Genomic DNA, 23,350 nt, shown 5'->3' with positions numbered 1-23,350 from the left:
ACGATTCGGAAGCCTTTGACTTACTAAATGTTATTGATTGATAATATGATAGTTTATGTGATATTTCCATTATGTTGAAACTATTATTTTGTTTGAAACTAATATTAGAAGTAACATTCTCGGAATTATATAATTATATAGATAATTTCATTTTTGTCTAAAAATCGCGCGAGTAATCGCGCTTTACGAGTTGCGCTTCAAAATTGGAGCTTGCGTTTTTTTTATTTTGCGTGTTTCACAACACTGGACCGAATCATAGGCAATCAATATTATAAAGGAGTCAAAAATAAAAAATAGTCGAACTTATTTACGTTTTCCACCTGTTAAATTCGACTACCATTTTTGACTGGTCAAATGTGACCAAACGGTCGAAAATAATTGTGATTAAATTTCATCAAAAAAATTCAACTTTTGACCAAAAAATTTGAATAATGGCACGCCCAAGAACCAAAAATTTAAAATTTCGTCAAAAATATATATTCGACCTTGGTGTTATGTAATGGTTTGCGTCCCATTGTTTCATGTAACTAGGTACTCCCTCCGCCGTCTCATCATTTTATGTGATCTCATTATTTTTAGGACGTCCCAAAATGAATGAACCCATAATACTTACTATTTTTTAACACTACTTTTCACTATTACACCCACTACCTCTATATTTTATATTCTCTTTTTAATAAATAAACACTATTACACCTAGGGGTGAGCAAAAATTCTCCAAACCGACCGAAACCGGCCGATCCAATCCGTCCAAACCGAATTTAACGGTTTAATAACGGTTTGGTTTGGTTATGGTTTCAAATTATAAAAACCGAATTATTTCGGTTTGGTTTCGGTTTTTACCTCCAAACCAACCGATAAATCCGAACCGAACCGAATGTGTAGATTTAAATATTAATATACATGTACTAATAATGTATTATTAAAAATAAAATTATAATCTACGAAAAAATGTAAAATCTTAAACATATAAAAGGTATCCTAGTAAAAAATTTCTTTATAAAAATATTATTTATTCTATTTTATGATATTAATTTCGATGTATGTATAATGTTTCCTTTCTTTTTATTTATATTTTTATAAAAGTATATGAATCACATTTTTTTATTTTCTTCCGTCTCTTTTTATCTATCAAGCTAATATATTCTTGTATCCTCTTTAAATATGATTAAATAGAAAATATAAATTGAATTTTTCAAGTTAAAATTTAATTTTGTTGCTAACTTTGTTTTACATATAAAAAACGGTTTAAACCGAACCGAACCGTTTTAAACGGATTGGTTTGGTCTGGATTTTAAACATAATGGTTTGGTTTTGGATTGAGATTTTGAATAACCGATTATTTCGGTTTGGTTTGGTTTAGACCCTTCAAACCGTCCAAACCGGCCGATGTTCACCCCTAATTACACCCACTATTTTCCTCCACTATCTCATATCTATTATAAAATATTGATAGGTCCCGCCACTTTACCCACTTTTCAACTACATATAGTACATTTTTCTTAATTTCCGTAAAAGTCAAACCAGCCTATATAAAATGGGACGGAGGGAGTAAGAGTTAAAAAGAAGGGGCAAAACTCCTGCCCACCGTATATTTTCGACCACCCGCTTTCTTACTTGGAACAGGACTACAAATTCTTATAAATAAATTCTACAAATTATTATAAATAAATTCTGAATAATTTTACACAACAAAAAGCAAATTCTACACAATGGAATTGAAACATCATTGAAACAGGTTGTCCATGTCGTTTTGCCCGATGTTGATATGTGCCGGTGCCACTCACAATTCTTTTCCAGAGTAAAAGTGCACAAGAAGGATATGATAATTTTTTATATTTGCCAGAAAGATGTGGTGATAAATGAGAATGGAGGGATGAGTATGTTATCCACTACTTTGCTTTTAAGTGTTTGTTGTATCATGTTACATTATTCTCTCTGATATTTATTTATAATGTTTATTTATTTCCTTATATTTCAAATTTTTTTTGATTCGTCTTTCCTTACGTGTCAAATTTTTTTATAAACACTAAACCTTTTATAATATAATATTTCGATATTACTCGCTACTTTAATTCACTCTTCAATATTTATCCATTAAATATTATTATATATGTTCGTAATTTGGCCCCCTTAGTTTTTATCTTTTCTACTAATTTATATATTTTCTTTATCTCATTGTCTTACTCATGTAAACAAAAAAAGGGAATGAAAAAAGTACATTATATCAAAAATTAAAATTAAATCAAAAAATATATTAATAGACATTTATAATATTAGGTTTTGTCATACTTACGATACGTGTCTCCTCTAAAAATTTTAAAACAGACACAGCATGAGGTTTAAGAAAGATCCCCGTAATTTACTACGAACCATCGTCGTCTTTCTGCTAACTATGATTTTTTGCATGTTGATCGACAACGAGACACCTCTTGGCCACGTCCAAATGCCACGAAAAATCTTCACATCAAAGAACTGCCACTGCTGTAAATTTGAATAGTAGTGTGTTCACATCAAACAAGTTGGCATAAAATAGAATCTTATTGACCAAACACGTCTTACATTTGGACTAGCAATAGTTGACCGGGCCCTAAATGCCATATTGTGTATTTATCTACCTAAGGCCTACCTGTATATATATCTCTTATCTTTACTCAAATTTCCACAAAATAAATCTTCGTTTCGAAAGGTAATCTAAATTGAATGGATCATTCGAGTTCTTTTAATCAAGGCGGAGCGGCCACAACAATCGGCGCCGTGCATACGGATGTGATAGAGAGTCACGTATTAACGAAATTCGATGGCGCATCGCTGGCCTGCGCAGCGTCGGCTTCTCACATGTTACGCAATCTTTGCAACAAAGAAAATTTGTGGAGAGATATTTGTGACTTGACGTGGGATTCTATCAAACACCCTCTTGTTCGAAAGACGATCTCCACGTTCCCCGGTGGCTACCGCTCTTTTTTCTCCGATGCATTTCCTGTAATCCGACCTGACCAAACCAAACGTACTCAGGGTACCCCGTTTTCTGAAGGCGACATGCCGGAACTAATTTCAGCCGTTGATATACACTACGGGGATGAACTAATTTTTTCTAAAGTAGTGGTTACGAACACGGGTGACAAGAGCTTTCGGCATTTCTCGTTTTGGGTGGACATGCTTGAGAACAAAGAAACCGTGAAGATTCCGTTAAAATTCGAGAGTGATGAAGATAAGTGCATATTGCTAGAGCTTCAAGAAAACCTAAAATTGAGTTGGATTGTTATTGATCCGACTCGAAAACGCGCGGTAAACGTGTCGAGTTTCGGGCCGGTGTCTGTCCAACCATATTGGAATGGATATGACATACAAGTAATTTTTGCGACAATTCTTTCGGGAGATAATTCGTCGGAGCTTGTCGAATGTAGAATTGTGGCGACATTCGGTTGTAAAGAAGGAAAATATGTTAAATTCAGGGAGCTCAATATGTACATGGAGGACATGCATATGAGGCGTTTGAGTGGAGAAAAGTCTCTCAAAATTTTGGAGGAAGCCATGGAGAGAGGTGAAAGAAAGAAAGCAAATGGAGGAGAAATGAAAGAGACGTATGAAAAATATTTGGAATTAAAAAGAAAGAAAATTGAAGGAAAAAAGAGGACCGAAAGGACGCTGAACATGGTGTATAGACTTTCATGGGTTGCTTATTTCTTTGCTTTTGTCTTCTTAATCGTCAGCCTAAATGTTTTTCCCAATTAGAAAAATGTGTATAGTACAATAATGGAGTTCTTGTTACACTTTAAATTATTTTATTGAATTATTGCGAACTTGATTGGTTTTTGTTTGTTGTGTCTGCTTGTCGTTATCTCGAATGCTTTTTCGTATCTGCTGGGCCTGGGTACATAAAAGCACAAGAATTTCGTAGATTCTGATCCACGAAGAAACACTCCAATTAATCGATAACAAAATGATTGGACATAATTCAACAAAACCACATATACTCAAATAACGATAGGTATAGACAGCAATATTTAAATATGATCAAATTTTGTTGTTTATTATGTATATAAAAATTGTTATAAATCCACACAGAACACTTTTTTAAAAAAGAACAACAAAGAACACTATCATAACACTTTATTTTTCATAAAAAAAATGATTTATTAAGATTATAATTTCATAATTAAACACCAATTGAACATAATATATGAAATCTAAAATCCAAACTCATCCAAATTATTAATATGAAATATTATAGAATCCAAATTAGAATCATATATATATATATATATATATATATATATATATATATATATATATATATATATATATATATATATATATATTTTGCACGATTAATATTACATAAATCATGTTATTTTTAATTCATATTTATTGTTAAACATGTCAGATACTATTATTATTCATAATAAAAGGTTAATTAGCTTAAAATTAGAATTTAATTCAAGTTTTGGATAAGATTCTATATGCAATTATAAAGTGTTCTTCTTTTTAGGGTGTTCTTTTTTGAGCAATCCCCTATATATATATATATATATATATATATATATATATATATATATATAGATAACAATTTCAGAAGCATGCGAAGAACAGTTTTTCAGAGAATATAATATCTGTAACCATCTCAAAAGACGTAAATTATCTCACCAAAATAGAAATGTTTGAACTTCATATCATGAGCATCTCTATCACACAGAGCGTTCTTAAGGATTTGATGATAGTTGATGTCCGTGAACTTTTCAAAAAACAGAAGGCTTCGAAGTTGAACTTCACATTATTAGCAGGGTGCTCATTGACTGGTAAAATCCTGTAGTTACAATGGTTATTCAGACACTACCAATTTATTTTTAGAAAAATAGTTTAAATATTTTATGAATTCTATACAGACTATTATAAAAAACAAAAGGCACAAATTTCATTAGAAAAGCCCACCTCACAACTCATCTGCAATCTTCCAGGCCTTTCAATGTCTTATTCAAAATTGGACGTACGAGGAGTCTAGCCATCTGAGAATTGTGAAACAGAAATAGTTGTGTTATTTCGATCACTGAAAATAATTAATTATAAATAAAACTAGCACAATTACTCACTCAGGATTCCACTAGCAGATTATGAAGTGCGAAGAATGCTTTTTGGAACCCTCTGCATGAAAAACTAATCACATTAGATAAACTCTTAAAAAGATGTCGGTTAGAGGTTACTTAGACTCTCTATTCGGGTAATATCTTTTAACATTCAATGATTACTTTACCTGGAGATGACTCTTTAGCTGTTCTATCGTTAACCCCCTTACGTTCATGTTTTGCAATATCGCCTTCGGTTTGGATTCTACAACAAATTTTAAAATCATACATGTAAATTTAATGATCAAATTATATCGATATAAAATGACTTTCTCAAAAAGTAAATAAAAATGTATCATCATATCTTTTCACAGAATTTAAATATGTGAAAAGATTATGACAAAACATACATTAAAATAACAACACAATTTTTCTTACTTTCACTAATATAATTATATGATCATCAGTAGTGCATCGGCAAAAGATACTCACAGATTTAGAATAATTCTAAACATATGGGAAAAGATATTTTTGCATATTCCTTTATAATCTTTTCTCAATTTTTTATATTCACCATTAAAAAGGTAAGAAAATATTGATTAAGAATATTCATTTCAAATTACCAAAAATGTAACCAATGTGGTTTTCTTAATATGCCTATAGAAAAAAAAGAAGAAGCGTAAACTATTTGCAAAGAGAACAAAGTTCATGCCTTCACGAAATTATACATGACATACACCAACGCATAGATATATTGAAATCTGTAATATGAAAAAGAACCTACACTATATGATAATTTTTTACATATTTAACATTGAATTAATTTTAGAAAAATATTTTATAAAATTACCATAATATCAATAGGTAAACCAGAGCGTGAGACGTCCCGAAGATGCCATTATATAGTCAATAAACATTATTTCAATTTATCATTTTTGGTTAAAAATTAGTAAGAAATATCTTTCAAGCACCAATGTAATCGAAAAGTTAAAAATACAACAATTTCCAAATCCAATTTAACCATTCAATTGAACACAAAGAGAATGTATGTATGTGTAATGTATAGATACAAATATAAAAAACAAATTGATATGCAAAGGAGAAAGAGACATCGTTTACTTACTAAAATAGCCACCAAGCTCCTCTACAGCACGAGTGAAGCGTTCATTCAGCTCCGGCGTCCACCGGAGTCTTGGCTTACTCATTGGCAATATCGGACTTTCTACTTCCACTATCAAAACATTCTCATCACTAAGTCTCTCTACCTGTGGAGCAATTGCCTGTTGACTCGCCGAAGAATTAATCATGGCGTGTTGTTGCATAGAATTTTCATAGAGGAAACCTTTAGCCTTTAGGGTAAAGTGGTGTGTCATCTTTCATTTGATGATTCTCAAAATCAAAACTTTCGTTCAGAGTGTGGTTCACCAATACATGTTCATGATATGCCAGATGGATGGAACTCTGAGGCTGGTCATGAAAATTTTCATATAGATTTTTACCTAATCTCGGTGGAATCGGTGCAAATCCTGGTGGAACAATTGTGTTCTTGTCACTCATTTGCTGCTGTTGATGATGATAGTTCTTATACATGCCTGAAGTTGTCATGAGCATTCCAGAATACATTTTTTATACTCTGTCTCTCAAGTTATATGTATATATTTTTTTGAGTCTGATGATTAAGCTGGTGTTAACACATCCTACTTATAACACATGTTCCACTGCATCAATTATTCCTTTAGTATAAAAATATTTTTATGAAAAAAAATATAAAATATTAAAAAGTATACGTTTTTTAAGTAACTGATAATAAAAAAAAGTCACTATCCAAAAAGATGCTACCTATAATTATTATGAAATACAAAAAGATTGCATTCAAACATCTTTTATGAGTATGAACTAGGAATATGTTTTGCTCATCGGGCCTGACACTGTCGGGCCAACGGTAACCCAAGATTCAAAAAATTAGATGAATATTGAGGCCATGGGCTTTCTATTAAAAATTCAAAATTGTGCTTTTCTTGACTAACGTTGTTTTATATTTATGGTCATTTTAGTGACCATCTTGATACTATTTTCAGTTCAATGACCAACTTAATACTTGCACACTTCAGTGACGAACTAGAAAATTAACCCGAAAAAATTTAATTTATTCATCCCTAAACTATAGATCGTTTATGGTTTAGGTCCCTCAATTAAAATATTCATTTTTTGATGTCTAAATTTATAAACAATTTGATTCAAGTCCCTCAATAAAAATTTGATTAACGGCTTTTAATCAATATTAACGTCAAAACTGAAGAAATAATAGAAAAAATAATTAGAAATATGATAAAAATTTTACAGATTTTTTCTTTATTAAATTAAATTTCACGGAAGGATTTCTTTTATGATAAAAATTTGTATAAAAATGTCTTTTTGAGAAAAATTCCAAAAAAAAAATAAGTTGGATTTTTTTTCTCGATATGTTTATAGAAAATTCTCCGGAAATCTTTATCGTAAAAGCTTTCTCTATGTACTCGGGAAAATTTCCTCAAAAAAGTTTCAAAATTACTGTTTTACCCCTACAGCCGTTACATTTAAGAGTCAACTTAACGGGAAATGGTCAAAAGGGTGTATTTCGAAGGACTTTTTAAACATTAGAGTTCATCTTAACAAGAAATTTTGTTTGAGCGCTTAAATTTATCAGGTGCAAAGGTGTAAATTACTCAAATTTCAAACACGTCCATTTAACAAATTTATCTGTTCCCGTATTCTTTAGACCGAATTTAGTTATTTATATATTTAAATTATGAATATTTCTGCTGAACAATTTTATTTTATCTCTGTTTATATGGTCCAGTCTTTAGACCGCATGATTTCTTTTTCCTGTTTTTGCTTCGATTAATGTTTTCTAAACTTTCGATAGAATTCTCTCTTCTATTCCCTGCCGCCGTCGGAGATTTCATCGATTTTCACCGATGAAAAGCTCCGAATCAGTTTATTTTGCTTGATTTATTCTCGTTTTCTCAATAATTCTCCCCATCGGATCCGTTCCAAGATTTCAGATCTAGTCGATTTTCAAAATTTTGATTTGGTGGTAAATCAATTGAGATGAGTCAGGGATTAGTTATGCGACTTTGATTCAATTTTAGCCATAACCGACGAATACATATATTTATATTCGATAAGGTAAGGATTGTATGAATTGACCCCACGATAATGGCATGAGTTCGAAATTTTTTGTTTTAGTGCCTTTTAATATATATGTGTCTTATATATGATTCGTCTTTAGTTTTAATAATTGTGTCCCTTTCGAGGGAGTGCCATGGTTGATGGCTTTTTGATCGTATATTGCGATTATGTTTGTCGTTTATTAACGATTGTGTCATTTAGATGACTTTGTTTCGGTGCCTAGCATAACCTCTCATGCTTGATTCTTCTTTTCCACCTTTTTTTCGCCCTTTTTTTTCCTTTTCACGGATTTTTGTTTTCATCGGGGTTTTCTTTTCAGTCATTAAATTTTTATTGGCTAAATTTTCGTGGCCATATCTGCATGACCTTTGGTTAGTCGGTAGACTTTTTTGAATGAAAGTTTTCCTTTCCTCTTAGTTCCGCAGATCTTTTCTTTCGAGTGTTGGAATATTGTCATTTTGAGCATCAATTTGAGTGAGGCTCGGCTACATGTTCGTGGCGGGTTATGCTTGGATTATGTTCTCCTCTGAGAGAGCTTTCCAATGCATGTTTATTCACTCAAAACGACTAAGGATTGGATGAGTTGTGATGATCCAAAGTTGCTTTCTTGTTAGTGGAAAATTGGAAAAGAAAACTAGTATCCCACATAGAAAAGAATATGGGCCTTCCATGGCTTTATATAGTAGAACACATATGAGGTGTTTAACTTGTGTTTGGTAAGTTATGCTCCACCACCTACGTGCGCGCAGGGGGGGTGTGTGCAAATTGTGGGATTTCGAGGGAAATTTTGTGGCTTCGCAAACCTCAGGCTTTTCCGTGTGTGCGACCTGCGGACACGAATGCAGCAAAATCTGGGCCCGAAGAATTACGAACTAGTTTTGCTGAATTTATTTTTCCACTGGGCCTGAGCTCAATTAAATTGACAGAAATTAATTCTGATTTGATTTCGGATTAATTGCTTGGTTTAAATTAATTCGTTTTGATTACGGATTTAATTTATAACCGCGTAAATTAATTAAACGCGTTTTAATTAATTACGAAGCGTAGCGCACAAGTCTTGCATTGCCTATATATATTCATTATAGATTAGGGTTTACACACACGAAAATACACAGCCTCTCGCATCCAAAAACCCTAGCCGTCGGTGATAGTTCTCAGTCTTGTTCTGGTTCGTCGAAGGTGCTTCTTGCATCGCCAATCCGTTTTATCCTGGGAGGCGATCGTTCATGGCATACGGTGAGGGCGAAATACGTTTTAAGGAGACAGTTACGCACTAGACTCGGATTCTATTCGCATATCTTTCGTTTATTTTCTGTCTCCTTACGTTCTTCTGCTTTTGTATGCTTTGCACACACGTACACAGTTCTGATTTATTGCACAGATTGTATAACATGTTTGTCGTTTATTAACGATTTCGGTGCCTGGCATAACCTCTCATGCTTGATTCTTCTTTTCCTCCTTTTTTTCGCCCTCTTTTTTCCTTTCCAAGGATTTTTGTTTTCATCGGGGTTTTCTTTTCAGTCATTGAAGTTTTATTGGCTAAATTTCAGGGGCCATCTCTGCATGACCTTTGGTTAGTCAGTAGACATGAAAGTAATTTTCCTTTCCTCTTAGTTCCGCAGATCTTTTCTTTCGAGTGTTTTTTTTTGGACATCAAAGTTTTTATCTAATTTTTGTGGGGTTTTTCAACATGTCCTTTGATTAGATGAAATTTTTTCATGTATGAAAGAAGCTCTCCGATCCTTTCGGTATTGTATTTCGGTACAATTCACTGACGTGACGTGAAAGTCTTATGACAAAAAAAATAAATTTTTTTTTAAGGATATAGGTCGTGTTTCCACTATAAATTGATATAGATATTACATCAGTCATAGTTATTTTACCATTTTTATCCTCCAGAATTGGTGTTTCCATGGTCACAGGTCCCTATCGATCGAATGGAATTTTAATAACGTTTAAAATCAAAAGTCTAAAGACACACAATACCAGATTCACTTGTCTCTGTTCGAGAAGGCTTTCAGCTGCACATATAGTACTTCTCTTATAGTTTTATACCTATACATACCACTACATTACATATACATTAATCAATGAGATTAGTACTATTTCTATACTACTTTATGTTCCTTTAATTCTGCAGATGCTGGAATAAGAGCCTTTAACCAAGTACTTAAAGGCCACTAAATGACGAGTGATAAAGGATTTGATAATTGATATGTCAATTTACGTCAAGTGATTTCAAAAATATCGATGGTGAAAGTTTTTAAATTTTGAGTTCGTAGAAATTTGTATTTTAACCTTAAGAACACGAAGAAACAATTTATTAAGATTTTTGTACGTTAGTAGACTCCAAATCAGAAATTTCCATCACTCATGTTCTTAAAATCACTCATAGACTAACATATTAAAATTTTACAGATTTTTTCTTTATCAGATTAAATTTCACGAAAGGATTTCTTTTATGATAAAAATTTGAGTAGAAATGTCTTTTTGAGAAAAATTCCAAAAAAAGTAAGTTGGAGAAATTTTTTTCTTAATATGTTTTTAGAAAATTCTTGGGAAATCTTTCTCGAAAAAGCTTGCCTATGTACTCGGAGAAATTTTCGTAGAAATGTTTTGGAGAAATTTTTTCATTGATATATGTCGCTTTTTTCCCTATAAATTGAGATTGAGATATTAACATCAGTCATAGTTATTTCACCATTTTTATCCTCCAGAATTGGCGTTTCCATGGTCACAGGTCCCTATTGATCGAATGGAATTTTAATAACGTTTAAAATCAAAAGTCTAAAGACACACAAAACCAGATTCACTTGTCTGTTCGAGAAGGCTTTTTGCTGCACATATATAATTGGTACTTCTCTTATAGTTTTATACCTACATACCACTACATTACATATACATTAATCAATGGGATTACTATTTCTATACTACTTTATATTCCTTTAATTGTCCAGATGCTGGAATAGGATCCTTTAACCAAGTACTTAAAAGTCACAAAGCAACAAACGAACTAGAAGAACACACAAAAAAACTCATAAACACATTGAAATTTGAGCAATGGCCCTTCTATAAACTTATTTCCAGACATGCTTTTAAGTAAACTACTCAAGTTTTCTGCCATCTGCTCTTATTTTTGCCATAGGATTAATTACAACGTTAATTCAAAAACATCGAAAACATAGTATAACCAAACCCACAACAATGGTAGCTAATAGTGGGCCTGTTATTTTAATTTTTCGTTTTTGTCTTCCTTCTCTTCTTGCCCTTTTCTTGTTCACAAAAATCTTGTACTTATCGATGACCTCAGCCCTCTGTGCTTTTATTCTTGTTCTGCACTGAATAGCCTCTTGCAATATTCTCAAACTCTCACTCCCTTGCAAACAAATATTGTCCATGTCACGAATTTGTAGACTCACTTTCCTTAACTTTAATTTTGTCTTGTCTTCCTCCCATTCGAGCATGACAATTATTCTTATCTCCACCAACTCTGACATACCTGCTCCGCTATAGCGAGGCATGACAATGGCGTATTTTACCTCTATGTCACCGCCAATCCAGTGTCGCCTCACTGAAACGGGCAGCTGACTGGATACGTTAGCTGCCCGTTTCTGAGTTGGATCGATCAGGATCCAACTCAATGTCATGTTCATTTTCAGATTTGAGATATGACTGTCATCCTCATCTTCGCTCTTCATTGGTAACCTAACAAACTTCGTTCGGTCTAGCACCTCGACCTCGAAAACTGAACTTGCGAAACTTTCGTTAGTAGTGTCTATGACATCAACTTTCGAATAAACATTCTTGTGTTCGAACTGTATATCCACTGCAGATATCAGGTGTTTTATCCTCTGATTATAGCTCAAGTACTTATAGTCACTGCTGAACTCAAGAATCAGATACGCGTCGGCGAAGAATAAGCGATGACCACCAGGGAATGAGGAGATGGCGTCCCGTACAACTGGAAATTTAGTCGAATGCCACTTGGAGTTGCAAATTTTAGTCCAGATATATTCATGGTTGCACAATGCATGCAGCTGTGTTGAGGCTAGGGCAGTGGAGGCTAGAGATGAGTGATCGATTAGGGTTAAGATATGGGCTAGCATGATCTCTGGATAGAGATCAGTGATCTTCGTGGTATTCACAAAATTGTTGGGAGTATGAACTTTTAAAGCCATTTTTAGACACAAATGTATGTTGTGAAGGAGAGTGCATGAATGAGCCTTTAAATATTGATTGTGTGCTTGTTTGGGCACAATCACTTTAGATTTTTTCCGATAAAAAACCGACTTTTACTTTTCTTCACTTGTTTAGATAAAATACTTTTAAATGGCTGATAATACATTTTGTTTGAGTAGTCCGGCCTCTTTCCATAAAGTTTAATGATTTATAAATCTTAATTACTTATTACTTATATATATTTTTTATTTTAAACAAGAAGCGCTTTTTTAAAATTATCTGAATAGATAACGTGTCTTGCTCGTAGTTCTCTTGTGCTGGCATGCCTCATTTGGCCCTACGTGTGGCTAGAATGTTCTAAGATTTTAATATACACATTGCAATAAGAAATACGAGAATCACGAATTCTTAATGACGCAAAAGGTACAGTACTTTGCATATCAATATATCTAATCTCGATCTAAAAGCTTTACGCCTTTCTATATTTATAATACGATTATCGTCGGTTAACCAATAATAGCACCAACAGGTTGCAACTAAATTAACGAAATGCGATATTGATCAATTACCAACTATGCAGATACTTTAAAATGTATTATAATCGTATCTAATCTCGAGCAATTCAACCTACGTACATATTAGCTACGAATAGCATCGCAATGGACCTTTACATAAATATAATTTGTTACTCAATGTTCATAACTATCAATTACATTAACTATATTGGAGGAACAATTGCCTTCAAAATATGAACAATTTTTTACTAATAAAAAGTGAGCTTTTATAATATTCACCACGTCGTGTCATATTTAATGCGAGCCTTAAGGATTAAACAAAATATCATACAAGTTTTTCTTAAGAAAATTATCGTAATCAATAATAAATCACACAAATATATCGTAATATAATAAGATCAAAAAAATGAGGACGAATAACAACTGTGACAATAAGGTACATAACAAGAAATATTTACCCAAAAAGGGACCAGATTTTTTTATTTTATTAAAAACCTGATAAATAGAAGAAAAGTTAAAAGAGCCAGATGGCTTCATCAATCGAGATGAAGGTTGGACAGAGGAACTATATACCTAATTAAAAAAATTGACTCCCAAGAGACTACAAACCCTAACTTTTCAATATGATATCTGTAATTTAATGACATTAAGTTTTGAGACACTAGCTAGCTCTAGAGATTTATGTATTATCGTGTTATATTGTACTCTCTCTGTCCCAAAATAAGTTTTTTTTGACTTTTTTCACATAATTTGAGGTGTAAAAAATTATACTTCTACATATTATTTTTAAAATTTTTCTTTTCTAAATAAAAGTTTAGTATCTATATTTTTATTTAAAGAAAAAATTTGAAAAATAATGTGTGAAAGTATGTATTTTTACCTCTTAAATTACGTGCAACAAGTTAAAGAAACACTTATTTTAGGATAGAGGAAGTACTATAATTACAAATAATAAGGGCTTTAGTCTGCCCCGAAGTTATGAATTTTTAGTATATTGTCTATGAATTTCAAGTTAAATCCCAATTAATCTCTGAGTAAATTATTCACTAGAGCAGAGCTCAAGCCAGGTAAAAACGTTATATCTTGCGAAATCGATATATATCCCGCCAAATGCTTACGAAACCTTAAATTTCAGTCAAGTTAGCACTACCTCATAGCTTATGACACCTAGCTTGCTACTCCCTCCGTCCCTAAATACTTTTCATGTTTCTCTTTTTCACGTTTGCCAACACACACTTTTTATCATTAATATTTTTAATTTTATATTAGTATTAAATATAAAAATTTCACTGTATTAAAGTACTCGTAAATACGAACCCAACAAGATCACTCATGACTATATTTAGTATTATAGATTATACGTAAATTAGTTATTTGTCTCATGTTATGAACAGTCCCGAAATATCAAACGAGAAAAGCTTTTTGGGACGGAGGGAGTAACATAAATAAACACTACACATGTACATTAATTAATGATTATTTCAATATAGAACATTTCTTATACAAATTTTCATTATTAAAAACCCAACTTTTGGCATTCATTATAATCATTTCCGATAATTAAATATGTCTTGAAAATTTCTCGAAAAAGAATATTTTTTAAAAATCGCTCATTGTCATATCGAAGTTTTGTAACTTAGCATCCAAGTTGATATTGTGTTAGTGGGCCTACAAGTTCGATACCTTCCTTGGGCTTATAACGAACTCTGAAGATATAATCTTATAACGTTTGATGGAAGTGAAGTTCCTAAAAGAACGTGTAGAGGGCTGATCAAACTGCTTAGTAGTTACTCCCTCCCTCCCAATCAATTCTATACAGTTTCCTTTTTTGGATGTCCCATCATTTCTATACATTCCCAAAATAGCAACTTTTTATAATATAAAACACTACTACACCCACTACATTCTTCCACTATCTCCATTTTATAATAATAAAAACACTATTACACCCACTACCTTCCTCCACTATCTCAAATCTATTATTAAAAAATATATGGATCCCACCACTTTACCTACTTTCCATTTAACTTTACTCATTTCTTACACTTTTTCTTGGTCTCCGTATCCGATCCCAATATATATAACTCACAGGGACGGAGGGAGCAGTTCTTTAAGAACGATTCATAACCAAGAGGGCCAAGACTACAAAGTACAGATGCTGCAACACCAGTGGCGGAGGGGGCCGTGTAATAATTCGGACTTTTCAGAAGTTATTTTGATATTACATTTCAAAATGAGAGGAATGAAGCTTATATTTCATTTTATTTCAGTCTGATAAGTTAATAAAATGATATGTGATATATCTATTTTTCGGGGCAACGAGATAGTGAAAGATTATTATTATTTGAATTATTATGTGAATGATTACTATGTGCGAGTTAATTGAAATTTGAGCAAATTATGTGCATAAGGATATTACCTGAAAATTTTGTGAGATTTAATTATTAAATGCGGTATATGTTTATGTGCATTTTAGATTTAGATTCAAGTAAGCATTTTTGTGTACTTTACCAAAATTATTATTTGGTTAATTTGATGACCTTTATTCAACTTATATGTGATAAGTGTGTAATTGACGTGTGCTGGCTGAATAGAATATTTATTTGGTAGTTAAAAATATGATTTTCCTAAATTTCAGAGATAATATATTGTGGTAATTGAATTTTTAAAAAAATTACAGAAATGAACTCAAAAATCATTTTTACTGTCTTGTGATCAAGATAATTATTTTTAAGAATTTACAAAATTGTCTGAATAGTATTTTGACGAGAATTAGATTTTTAACTATTTCCTAAACACAATTAATTTCTAAATTGTGTATAAATTTCAATAGTGCTTTATAAATCCTGAAAAATTTATTTAATTAGTTTTGTAATATTACGGGATTTATAAAAACATTTCAGTGAAGTTTTGAAGATATTTTGTTACGAGTTGTTCCGATAAGTCATATAAAAGCGGGTTGATTGGTTAGTAAAAAGAGGCACACCCCTTTATTTTACTCCACCGCCTATATATATATATATATATATATATATATATATATATATATATATATATATATATATATATATATATATATATATATAGGCAAACATCAGTCTCTCTCCCTCTCGTAAGTCTCTATCATCCCTCTCAATTTCTACCGACTCTGTCTCTCACTCCAACAACAATTTTGTTCCACTTTCCGACCACTGCCGAAATATCGCACAGCCACCACTTTCCAATTTTCCGGCAACCCGAACCTTGCCCATCGTCGTGTGTCTTAATCTCAGTGGAACCGAGCTAGACGCGCGTATCGAGGACGTTAATAAGTAGTTGAATTGCAAAGCAAGTCAAATCAGGAATGATCTAATAAGACGAAACTATGGCATAGACAATATCTTGTCAAATCTAAGCAAAAGGAATGATTGTACGGTACATAGTAATATCAGATGTCCGAGTTTGGAATCGAAGATAAAGCAAGTATTCATATCCCTCTTCAATATTTAAAGAGCCGGTTTCTTTATTTCTTGATCGGTCAGTCTCTCGTTTAGTTCATTTAATCCCTTGACAATTTAAAGAAGTTATTTATTCGATATTGTTCTCGAATTGATTTCACAACATAAGCCTGATCTTCTGTCCTTTTGCGTATATGCGTTGAAGCATGAAACTTGATTACTAGTCAACTTTATTGAATTCCCTTTGAACCTTACTTCAAGGTTTTGCCATTATGTTTAAAGTTTTGACAAGCTGGTATTGAAATGTTTTAAATAATCAAAAGGGTAAGTTTTAAAAATAAGAAGGAATTGTGTGAATTGAGAAGTGGTTTTGGAAAAAAAATGGATGTCTTTTAAAAGTATAAGTTTTGATTAATAATGTTTCTAAATGTGATTGGGTGCGTAAGAGGCCGAGTGATGCCGGTCCAGCGTAATTATAAGATGGCGTAAGAGGCTAGTATTACTAGTCCAGCGTAAAAGGCCAAAGAGTTGCCTAATTGGGTTCCAAATTGATGTCCAGAGGGACTTTATGTCCGGTATGTGGATTTTACGTGGCTGATCACCCATATTGTCCAGAAATGTCGAGTAAAATCCAATCAGATTAATATTTTTATGAAAATTATGTTGTGATGAAAGAATGTTTGAATATAATGAAATATATGTGAAAGATTTTGTAAATGATATTTGGAGTTTTGAAAAGAATAATTTCTGATGTTCAATTTAAAGTGACCCTTATTGTTTAATCAAATTTTGATTTATTTTGATTGCTCATTTGTGATGATTACTATTCATGTTGAGTTGTATATTCCAGGAATCTTGATATATTGTTATTCCTAAATTATTCAAAGATTGATTCCAATGCAATCACCTGATTAATTTCATTTATATATCCTGTGTTTCTCACATATATACTTGCTGAGCATTGTTGCTCACTCTTGCTATTTTCTTCTAACCATTTCAGCTAGGGCTAAGGATGGTTCGCATGTTTAAACTAAGCGTAAGTGTAAGGCTAGGCGAGCATCGCAAGTGATTAAAGTCAACTTGATAATCAGGAAGAAAATCCAGGATGAAGTGTTTGAGACTAGTGGTAATTGGTGTTGTCTAAATTTGATTAAGTTGTAAAAATAGATTGTTAAATTGGTTATTGGCTATCCTTTTTATCGAGGTTTAGCTGATAATATAGTTTAAGTTGTAATGAGATTTGATGGTTTGGTTTCTGATTTCAATACTATAGCCTGTATGCGATCCTGTTTTCAGGGGGTGAAATTGATTTTAATTTAAATCATTTTAAAAATATTCAGGTTTTGAAATAATTGTTTTTATCTTCTTCCAAAAATGCACTTTAATGCACTTTACTAGTTTAGTAACTTATTTTTAATTTTTTTTCTGAATAAAAATTTAATCTTTAAAATTTTATTCAGACTGGTAAAATCTTAAAAATAAATCACAAAATTATATTTTATGAAAATATTGAAATAAGTGCCAAATAGTGAACATACGAAATTAAATGACATAGAGAGTAATTTAAACTAACCCAAATTAATCCACCGTAACCGTAACAACCAGTCTTGTCAAATTCGTTGGTTGATTAAAGGTGTGCTTGGCTGCCCTATTACCCCCTCCTCACTCCGTACTTCTAAGTTGTTTACGTGTACTGTTTGAACGTATTTTGAAATTTCTATAAAGCATAGTTTCATAATTTTTTTAAAAAATTTTCCTTTTCTGAATGAAAATTTAAACATCAAACTTTTATTTTGAGAAAAAATTAAAAAATATATTATGCAACTGTACTTTAAATAAGTCTTTAAAAGTGTGCTAAAAATAACGTAAAAGAAATAAGGAAGACCAAGGGATATTAAACCATCAATATCCGAAGAAAAATCATGTTTAACGTTAAATAATCAAAACAAGAGATCCGACAGGTAAGCAGAATGATAAGATATCCTCAACTCAGACTGAACCTCACATTTCTTCGTGTCAAATCAAATCTCGTTACCGGTCAAAAGTGGCTGCCTGAATAATACGTACTATAGTCAACATGCGTGAGCTGCAAAAGACAAGGGACCGGTTATTTACAACACTGATATACTACTGTATTACATTACCAAAAACTCAAGGAAGCTTCTTCGGGAGCAGAAGGCTATGCGCTGATTATATTATTTTTAGCCCACAGTATCTTAGAGTAACTCCATGGAGGTGTCAAGAAGACTGTTAAAGTGTCACGTGGCATGATTTGACATGACATTTTTGTTGGCTTTCCGTTATAGGCTTTCCGTTATAGTGGAATGAGTGTCAATTATAAAATAGCAAATTTTTGGCACCATTCTAAAATATATAGTTTCCTATCTTATTATACTTGTATAAATATGTGGTAATTTTGATTGCCAATCATTGGAACAAATTTTTATGTAAAAATTGGTAATAATACAAATGAAGTGAGAGAAAAATAAATTAAAAATATTTTTGATTATTTATCATTTTAAGCAATTTTAGTTAGCACTCCCATCAGAGATACTCTTAGTATCAATATCACGTAAGAGTATTTGATTTCTACTTCTCAATTTTTTACCCTTTTTTTTCATTATTTGACTCATCTTAATATATATATATATATATATATAAAATATAGTCTTATAATTTAACATATAGCTTTTAATTATTAAAAACAAATTATATTTATATAAATTTATAAACACGTATCGAGTCAATTATCAATACTCCCTCCGTCCCTTTTTACTTGTCCCTTTTGAAAAAATAACGCATCTTAAGAAAATGTTAGGTGGATATCTTGTTTTCATACATATCCCTAATAAATGTAATGAATTAGATAGAGTTGTGTGTATATATATGCTAGTCAAACATTGGAAATTGTTACATTTTGAAAAAACATACAAAAAATTGCTTTTAAAAGAGAAGTGGACAAGTAATTTGGGACAATTTTTTTTTCCAAAAGGGACATGTAAAAAGGGGCGGAGGGAGTAACACAGAGAATTAACGGGACATGAAATATCTCGAAACGATAGTACTCCCTCCGTCCCACCAGATTCTTTACAGTTTCCTTTTTGGGATGTCCCATCCAATTCTTTACATTCCAAAACTTACCAAAAATAGTCAATGGGTCCCACCACTTCCCAACTTTTCCTCCCTTTTCACACTACTTTTACTCCACTATCTCTCTTTTATTCATTAAAAATTGGCGGGTCCCACCACTTCACCCACTTTTCTTCCTCTTTTCCACTACTTTATACATATTTCTTAACCTCCGTGCCCAAACCAAACGTAAAGAATTGGCTGGGACGGAGGGAGTATTAACGAGGATTAGTTTATACTCAATCTAGAAACGGAAAGTGACGGTACACTTGTCGGACAATTTCTCAAGATTTTAAACGATTTCAGTCAAATAGTTTTCCGGTATCCGTTCCACAAATAGCAATGTCAGAACCCAAAATCATATTCGAGTTTGCTCGCAAATACCAAACAACTTGATTTAATTTATATTATTCACATATATAAATGTGCAACCTTTTTGGTTTTGAAATTCATATTGATTCAATTTTTATCAAATAAATATTTTTCCTTCCATCTTTTACACGTTCATGTGATTTTTACTCCCTCCGTCCCAGCCAATTCTTTACGTTTGGTTTGGGCATGGAGGTTAAGAAATATGTATAAAGTAGTGGAAAAGTGAAAGAAAAGTGGGTGAAGTGGTGGGATCCATTGATTTTTAATGTATAAAAAGGAGATAGTGGAGTAAAAGTAGTGTGAAATGTAGTAAAAGTAGTGTGAAAAGGAAGGAAAAGTGGGGAAGTGATGGGACCCATTAACTATTTTTGGTAAGTTTTGAAATGTAAAGAATTGGATGCGACATCCCAAAAAGGATACTGTAAAGAATCTGGTGGGACGGAGGGAGTATATATGTATAATTTTTATATGTGATTTAAGACGTATTCGGAAGAAATTTAGAAATAATACCTGGCTCGGAGTTTTCTCTCGCAAACAGCCTTATAACAACCAAATAGTTGGTAAAACCAAAAAATTTAAGAGGCCGTTTGGGTGAGTTTAAAATAAGTGCTTCTTGTTTAAAATAAATAAGTGGAGTAGACGTTAGAAGTAAGATAAGATTTATAAGTGATTAAAGTGTTTGGGAAATAAGTAGAAACCCTGAAACAAAAGCTAGCATTCCTAGCTTTTTATAAGTGTTTATTTATTTTTTACACAAACGGTACAAATAAGTGCTTCTAACTTATAAATCGAGAAACTCGGCTTTAAAGTTGATCCCAAATACCCGCTAAATATTATGCTAACCACACAAGGATCTTCCCAAATCTTGATTCATGCATTTAAAACTACTACTTTCACGTTGTAAAATCTTCATTGAAAATCTCACTAGTGCACCATTAACGTGCACAAACAATTTTCTAATCTAAAAAACAAGTTAGTCAAGCGCCATACAACTTGGACTTCTTTACGTAGTTGAACATTCAAAGTTTTTCCATTCAGTCTATAAAAGAGTACTACTCCATTTTCAGAACGCATACGCGTTACACAAGGCTAAAATCACGTAGAATATATTCTCCATGTCCGCCTCTACTCCCGACGTCACCGCCGCGGTGGAATCTACGGCCGCCGCATTGACGGAACTTCATGACGACATTCTAGAAACACATATTCTTGCAAAGCTCGACCCTCAAAGCCTCTTCACTACGAGTTGCGTCTCATCCGAGCTTCATGATATTTGCACAGGCGAGAATTTATGGAAGCAAATTTGCAAGTCTATTTGGCCTTCCGTAAACAACCCTCGTCTCGCCGAGGTGATCGCGAGTTTCCCCGCGGGTCACCGGTCGTTTTTCAGCGACTCGTTCCCTACTCTTCACCACAAATTCTTCACAGATGGTCACCGAAAGACCACCGAGTTGGTTTCGGCCGTTGATATTCATTATCAAAATAAGCCGCTTTTTACAAAAGTTGTTGCCCTAGATACCGATTCGGCGGCTTTTCTTGATGCGCCGTTTTCGGTTGATCTTTTAAGCGACGAGGCATTGAAGTTGCCTGGAAAATTCGACACCGAGGACGAAAACTTCTTGGCACGTCTAGGCCGAGACTTGAAACTGAGCTGGATTGTCATCGACACGAGTGGAAGAATGGCGGCGAACGTGTCGAGTTTAAGGCCTGTTTTGGTTCGGCAGCATTGGGTCACGGGGGACATAAAAGTCCGGTACGTGAAAGTTCTCGCAGGGGGCCGAAAAGGGAAGTCGAGAGAGATGGTGCAATGCAAGATTGAGGTGGAGTGCGTGAGGAGAGTAGAGAATGGGGAGGTGCATGTAGGGCAAGTGAGTTTCAAGATGGAGGATTTGGATAAGAGTTGTTTGAGTGGGAGAGATGGTTTGGTGATCTTGCAAGATGCTTTGGAGAGTGGAGAGAGGAGGCAAGGGAGAGATGGGGAGGAGAGAGAGATGTATGAGAAGTACTTGGTGAAGAGGAAAGAGAGGAGGGAGAAGTTGCAGAAGATTGAGAGGAGGTTGGAGATGGTGGATAGAGCTACTAGGATTTCGATATCCTTGGCGATGTTGTTCTTACTTTTCGGGAGTTTATTGTCCTGATTAATTAGTAGGATTTGTTGGGCCCTAGCCCACTAAGAGGATAAACGATCACCACCTCGGGGCATATGCCACAAACGATCACCACCTCGGGGCAAGTGGTACTCATATCCACTCGCCAAATCACAACCATTCTCAAGTTTCTCCAATAACTCAGCAGAATCCTCCTCAATTATACTCCGATAATTAAAGGCAGGCTTCGCACGAAAGAGCTTTATCAAATCTCTGGACATACCTGCAGTAGGGGTGGAAGATCCCACCTTGGCAGGAGTCCGGCGAGACATTTCCAAGATTTCGGGATCAACAGATTCGAGAGCGTCGTAATCACTCTCCAAAGTGGCAAGATTATGAGAAGAGGAGAGTGGGACTTGAACGGAGGACAAAGGCGCAAGCTCGTCAAAGATAGTGTCGCCAGTGGCATCAAGAACAAGAGGAGAAGACGAAGAGTGGTTCATGGGGGAAGAAGACATAAAAACAAGATTCAAGAAAAGAAGAGAGAAAGTAACCGTGGAAACCCAAAGCAGTCAAATCCAAAACAGAGGGTAACGTACAGGGAAGACAAAAGATTTAAAGTCTGGCACGGATGACAAAAGGCGCGGTTTTCCAAGATTTTCTTTTTTGGAAAATCCACAATCTGGATGCACTCTGCTAGACACGGCTGAAGATGAAAAGACAAGCCCACTCACAAAATAAAAGAGGAGAATTACAACAACAATAAGCCCATCTAAAGATGAGCTCTAACTGTGGGGGGACAAAATGTTGGGCCCTAGCCCACTAAGAGGATAAAAGCCCAAAGCCCATAACCTGACCAAGGGGTCTATAAATAGGAGAAAGAAAAAACATATAAGGGGTTGGAATATTTGAGAGTGAAAGGATATGTAAATGAGGGAAACACTATAATCCCCAACAGGATTATATGTTTCTTTAGAAGTTTTGTAAATTATGTGCTTGTAAAGATTTTATGAGCAAGAAAGAAGCGCGTACACTTGTAGTATATCTTAGTTATTGCTTCTGTCTTTCCAGATATATCTCTCACTTGTCTAATACTCTCGTCTGTTAAAGTTGTTCATAATCTTCGAAGTGGTACATGTAGTACTTATTTGATCAAATTCACGATGTATTAGCTGATCAATCCGCTGATAATAAAAAAGTGAAAATAGTATCCAAAAAGTATTTTCAAATATTTTTTTTGAAAGGTTCCATTTACACTAATAATAATGGGATTTTCTGTATGTCCATAAATTATTCAATTAAAATTGATCATTTGTCCATCATGTCATTCAAAAAAAAAAATGAAAACAGAATTTAAGATACATAACATTAGTCAGAGAAATTTAATAGCAAATAAT

At 33.2% G+C, this 23,350-nt stretch overlaps 3 protein-coding genes across 3 annotated transcripts; 2 read left to right on the top strand and 1 right to left on the bottom strand.

Moving 5' to 3' along the window:
- Positions 1 to 2,703: 2,703 nt before the first annotated feature.
- LOC108210398 (probable F-box protein At2g36090) lies at positions 2,704 to 3,735 on the top strand. The gene has a single exon (XM_017381661.2). It carries the CDS (start codon positions 2,704 to 2,706, stop codon positions 3,733 to 3,735), a length of 1,032 nt encoding a protein of 343 aa, XP_017237150.1.
- A 7,663-nt stretch (positions 3,736 to 11,398) lies between these two features.
- LOC108213805 (probable F-box protein At2g36090) lies at positions 11,399 to 12,412 on the bottom strand. The gene has a single exon (XM_017385594.2). The coding sequence runs from the start codon at positions 12,410 to 12,412 to the stop codon at positions 11,399 to 11,401; it is 1,014 nt and encodes a 337-aa protein (XP_017241083.1).
- Positions 12,413 to 20,981: 8,569 nt separating this feature from the next.
- Positions 20,982 to 22,004, top strand: LOC108212818 (F-box protein At2g27310). The gene has a single exon (XM_017384530.1). The coding sequence runs from the start codon at positions 20,982 to 20,984 to the stop codon at positions 22,002 to 22,004; it is 1,023 nt and encodes a 340-aa protein (XP_017240019.1).
- The last annotated feature ends 1,346 nt before the right edge of the window (positions 22,005 to 23,350 follow it).

The sequence above is a fragment of the Daucus carota genome, chromosome 3, assembly GCF_001625215.2.
Source record: "Daucus carota subsp. sativus chromosome 3, DH1 v3.0, whole genome shotgun sequence".
NCBI classification, from domain to species: Eukaryota; Viridiplantae; Streptophyta; class Magnoliopsida; order Apiales; family Apiaceae; genus Daucus; species Daucus carota.
The sequence above is the reverse complement of the archived record's forward strand: the minus strand, read 5'-3'. Positions and strand labels throughout refer to the sequence as shown.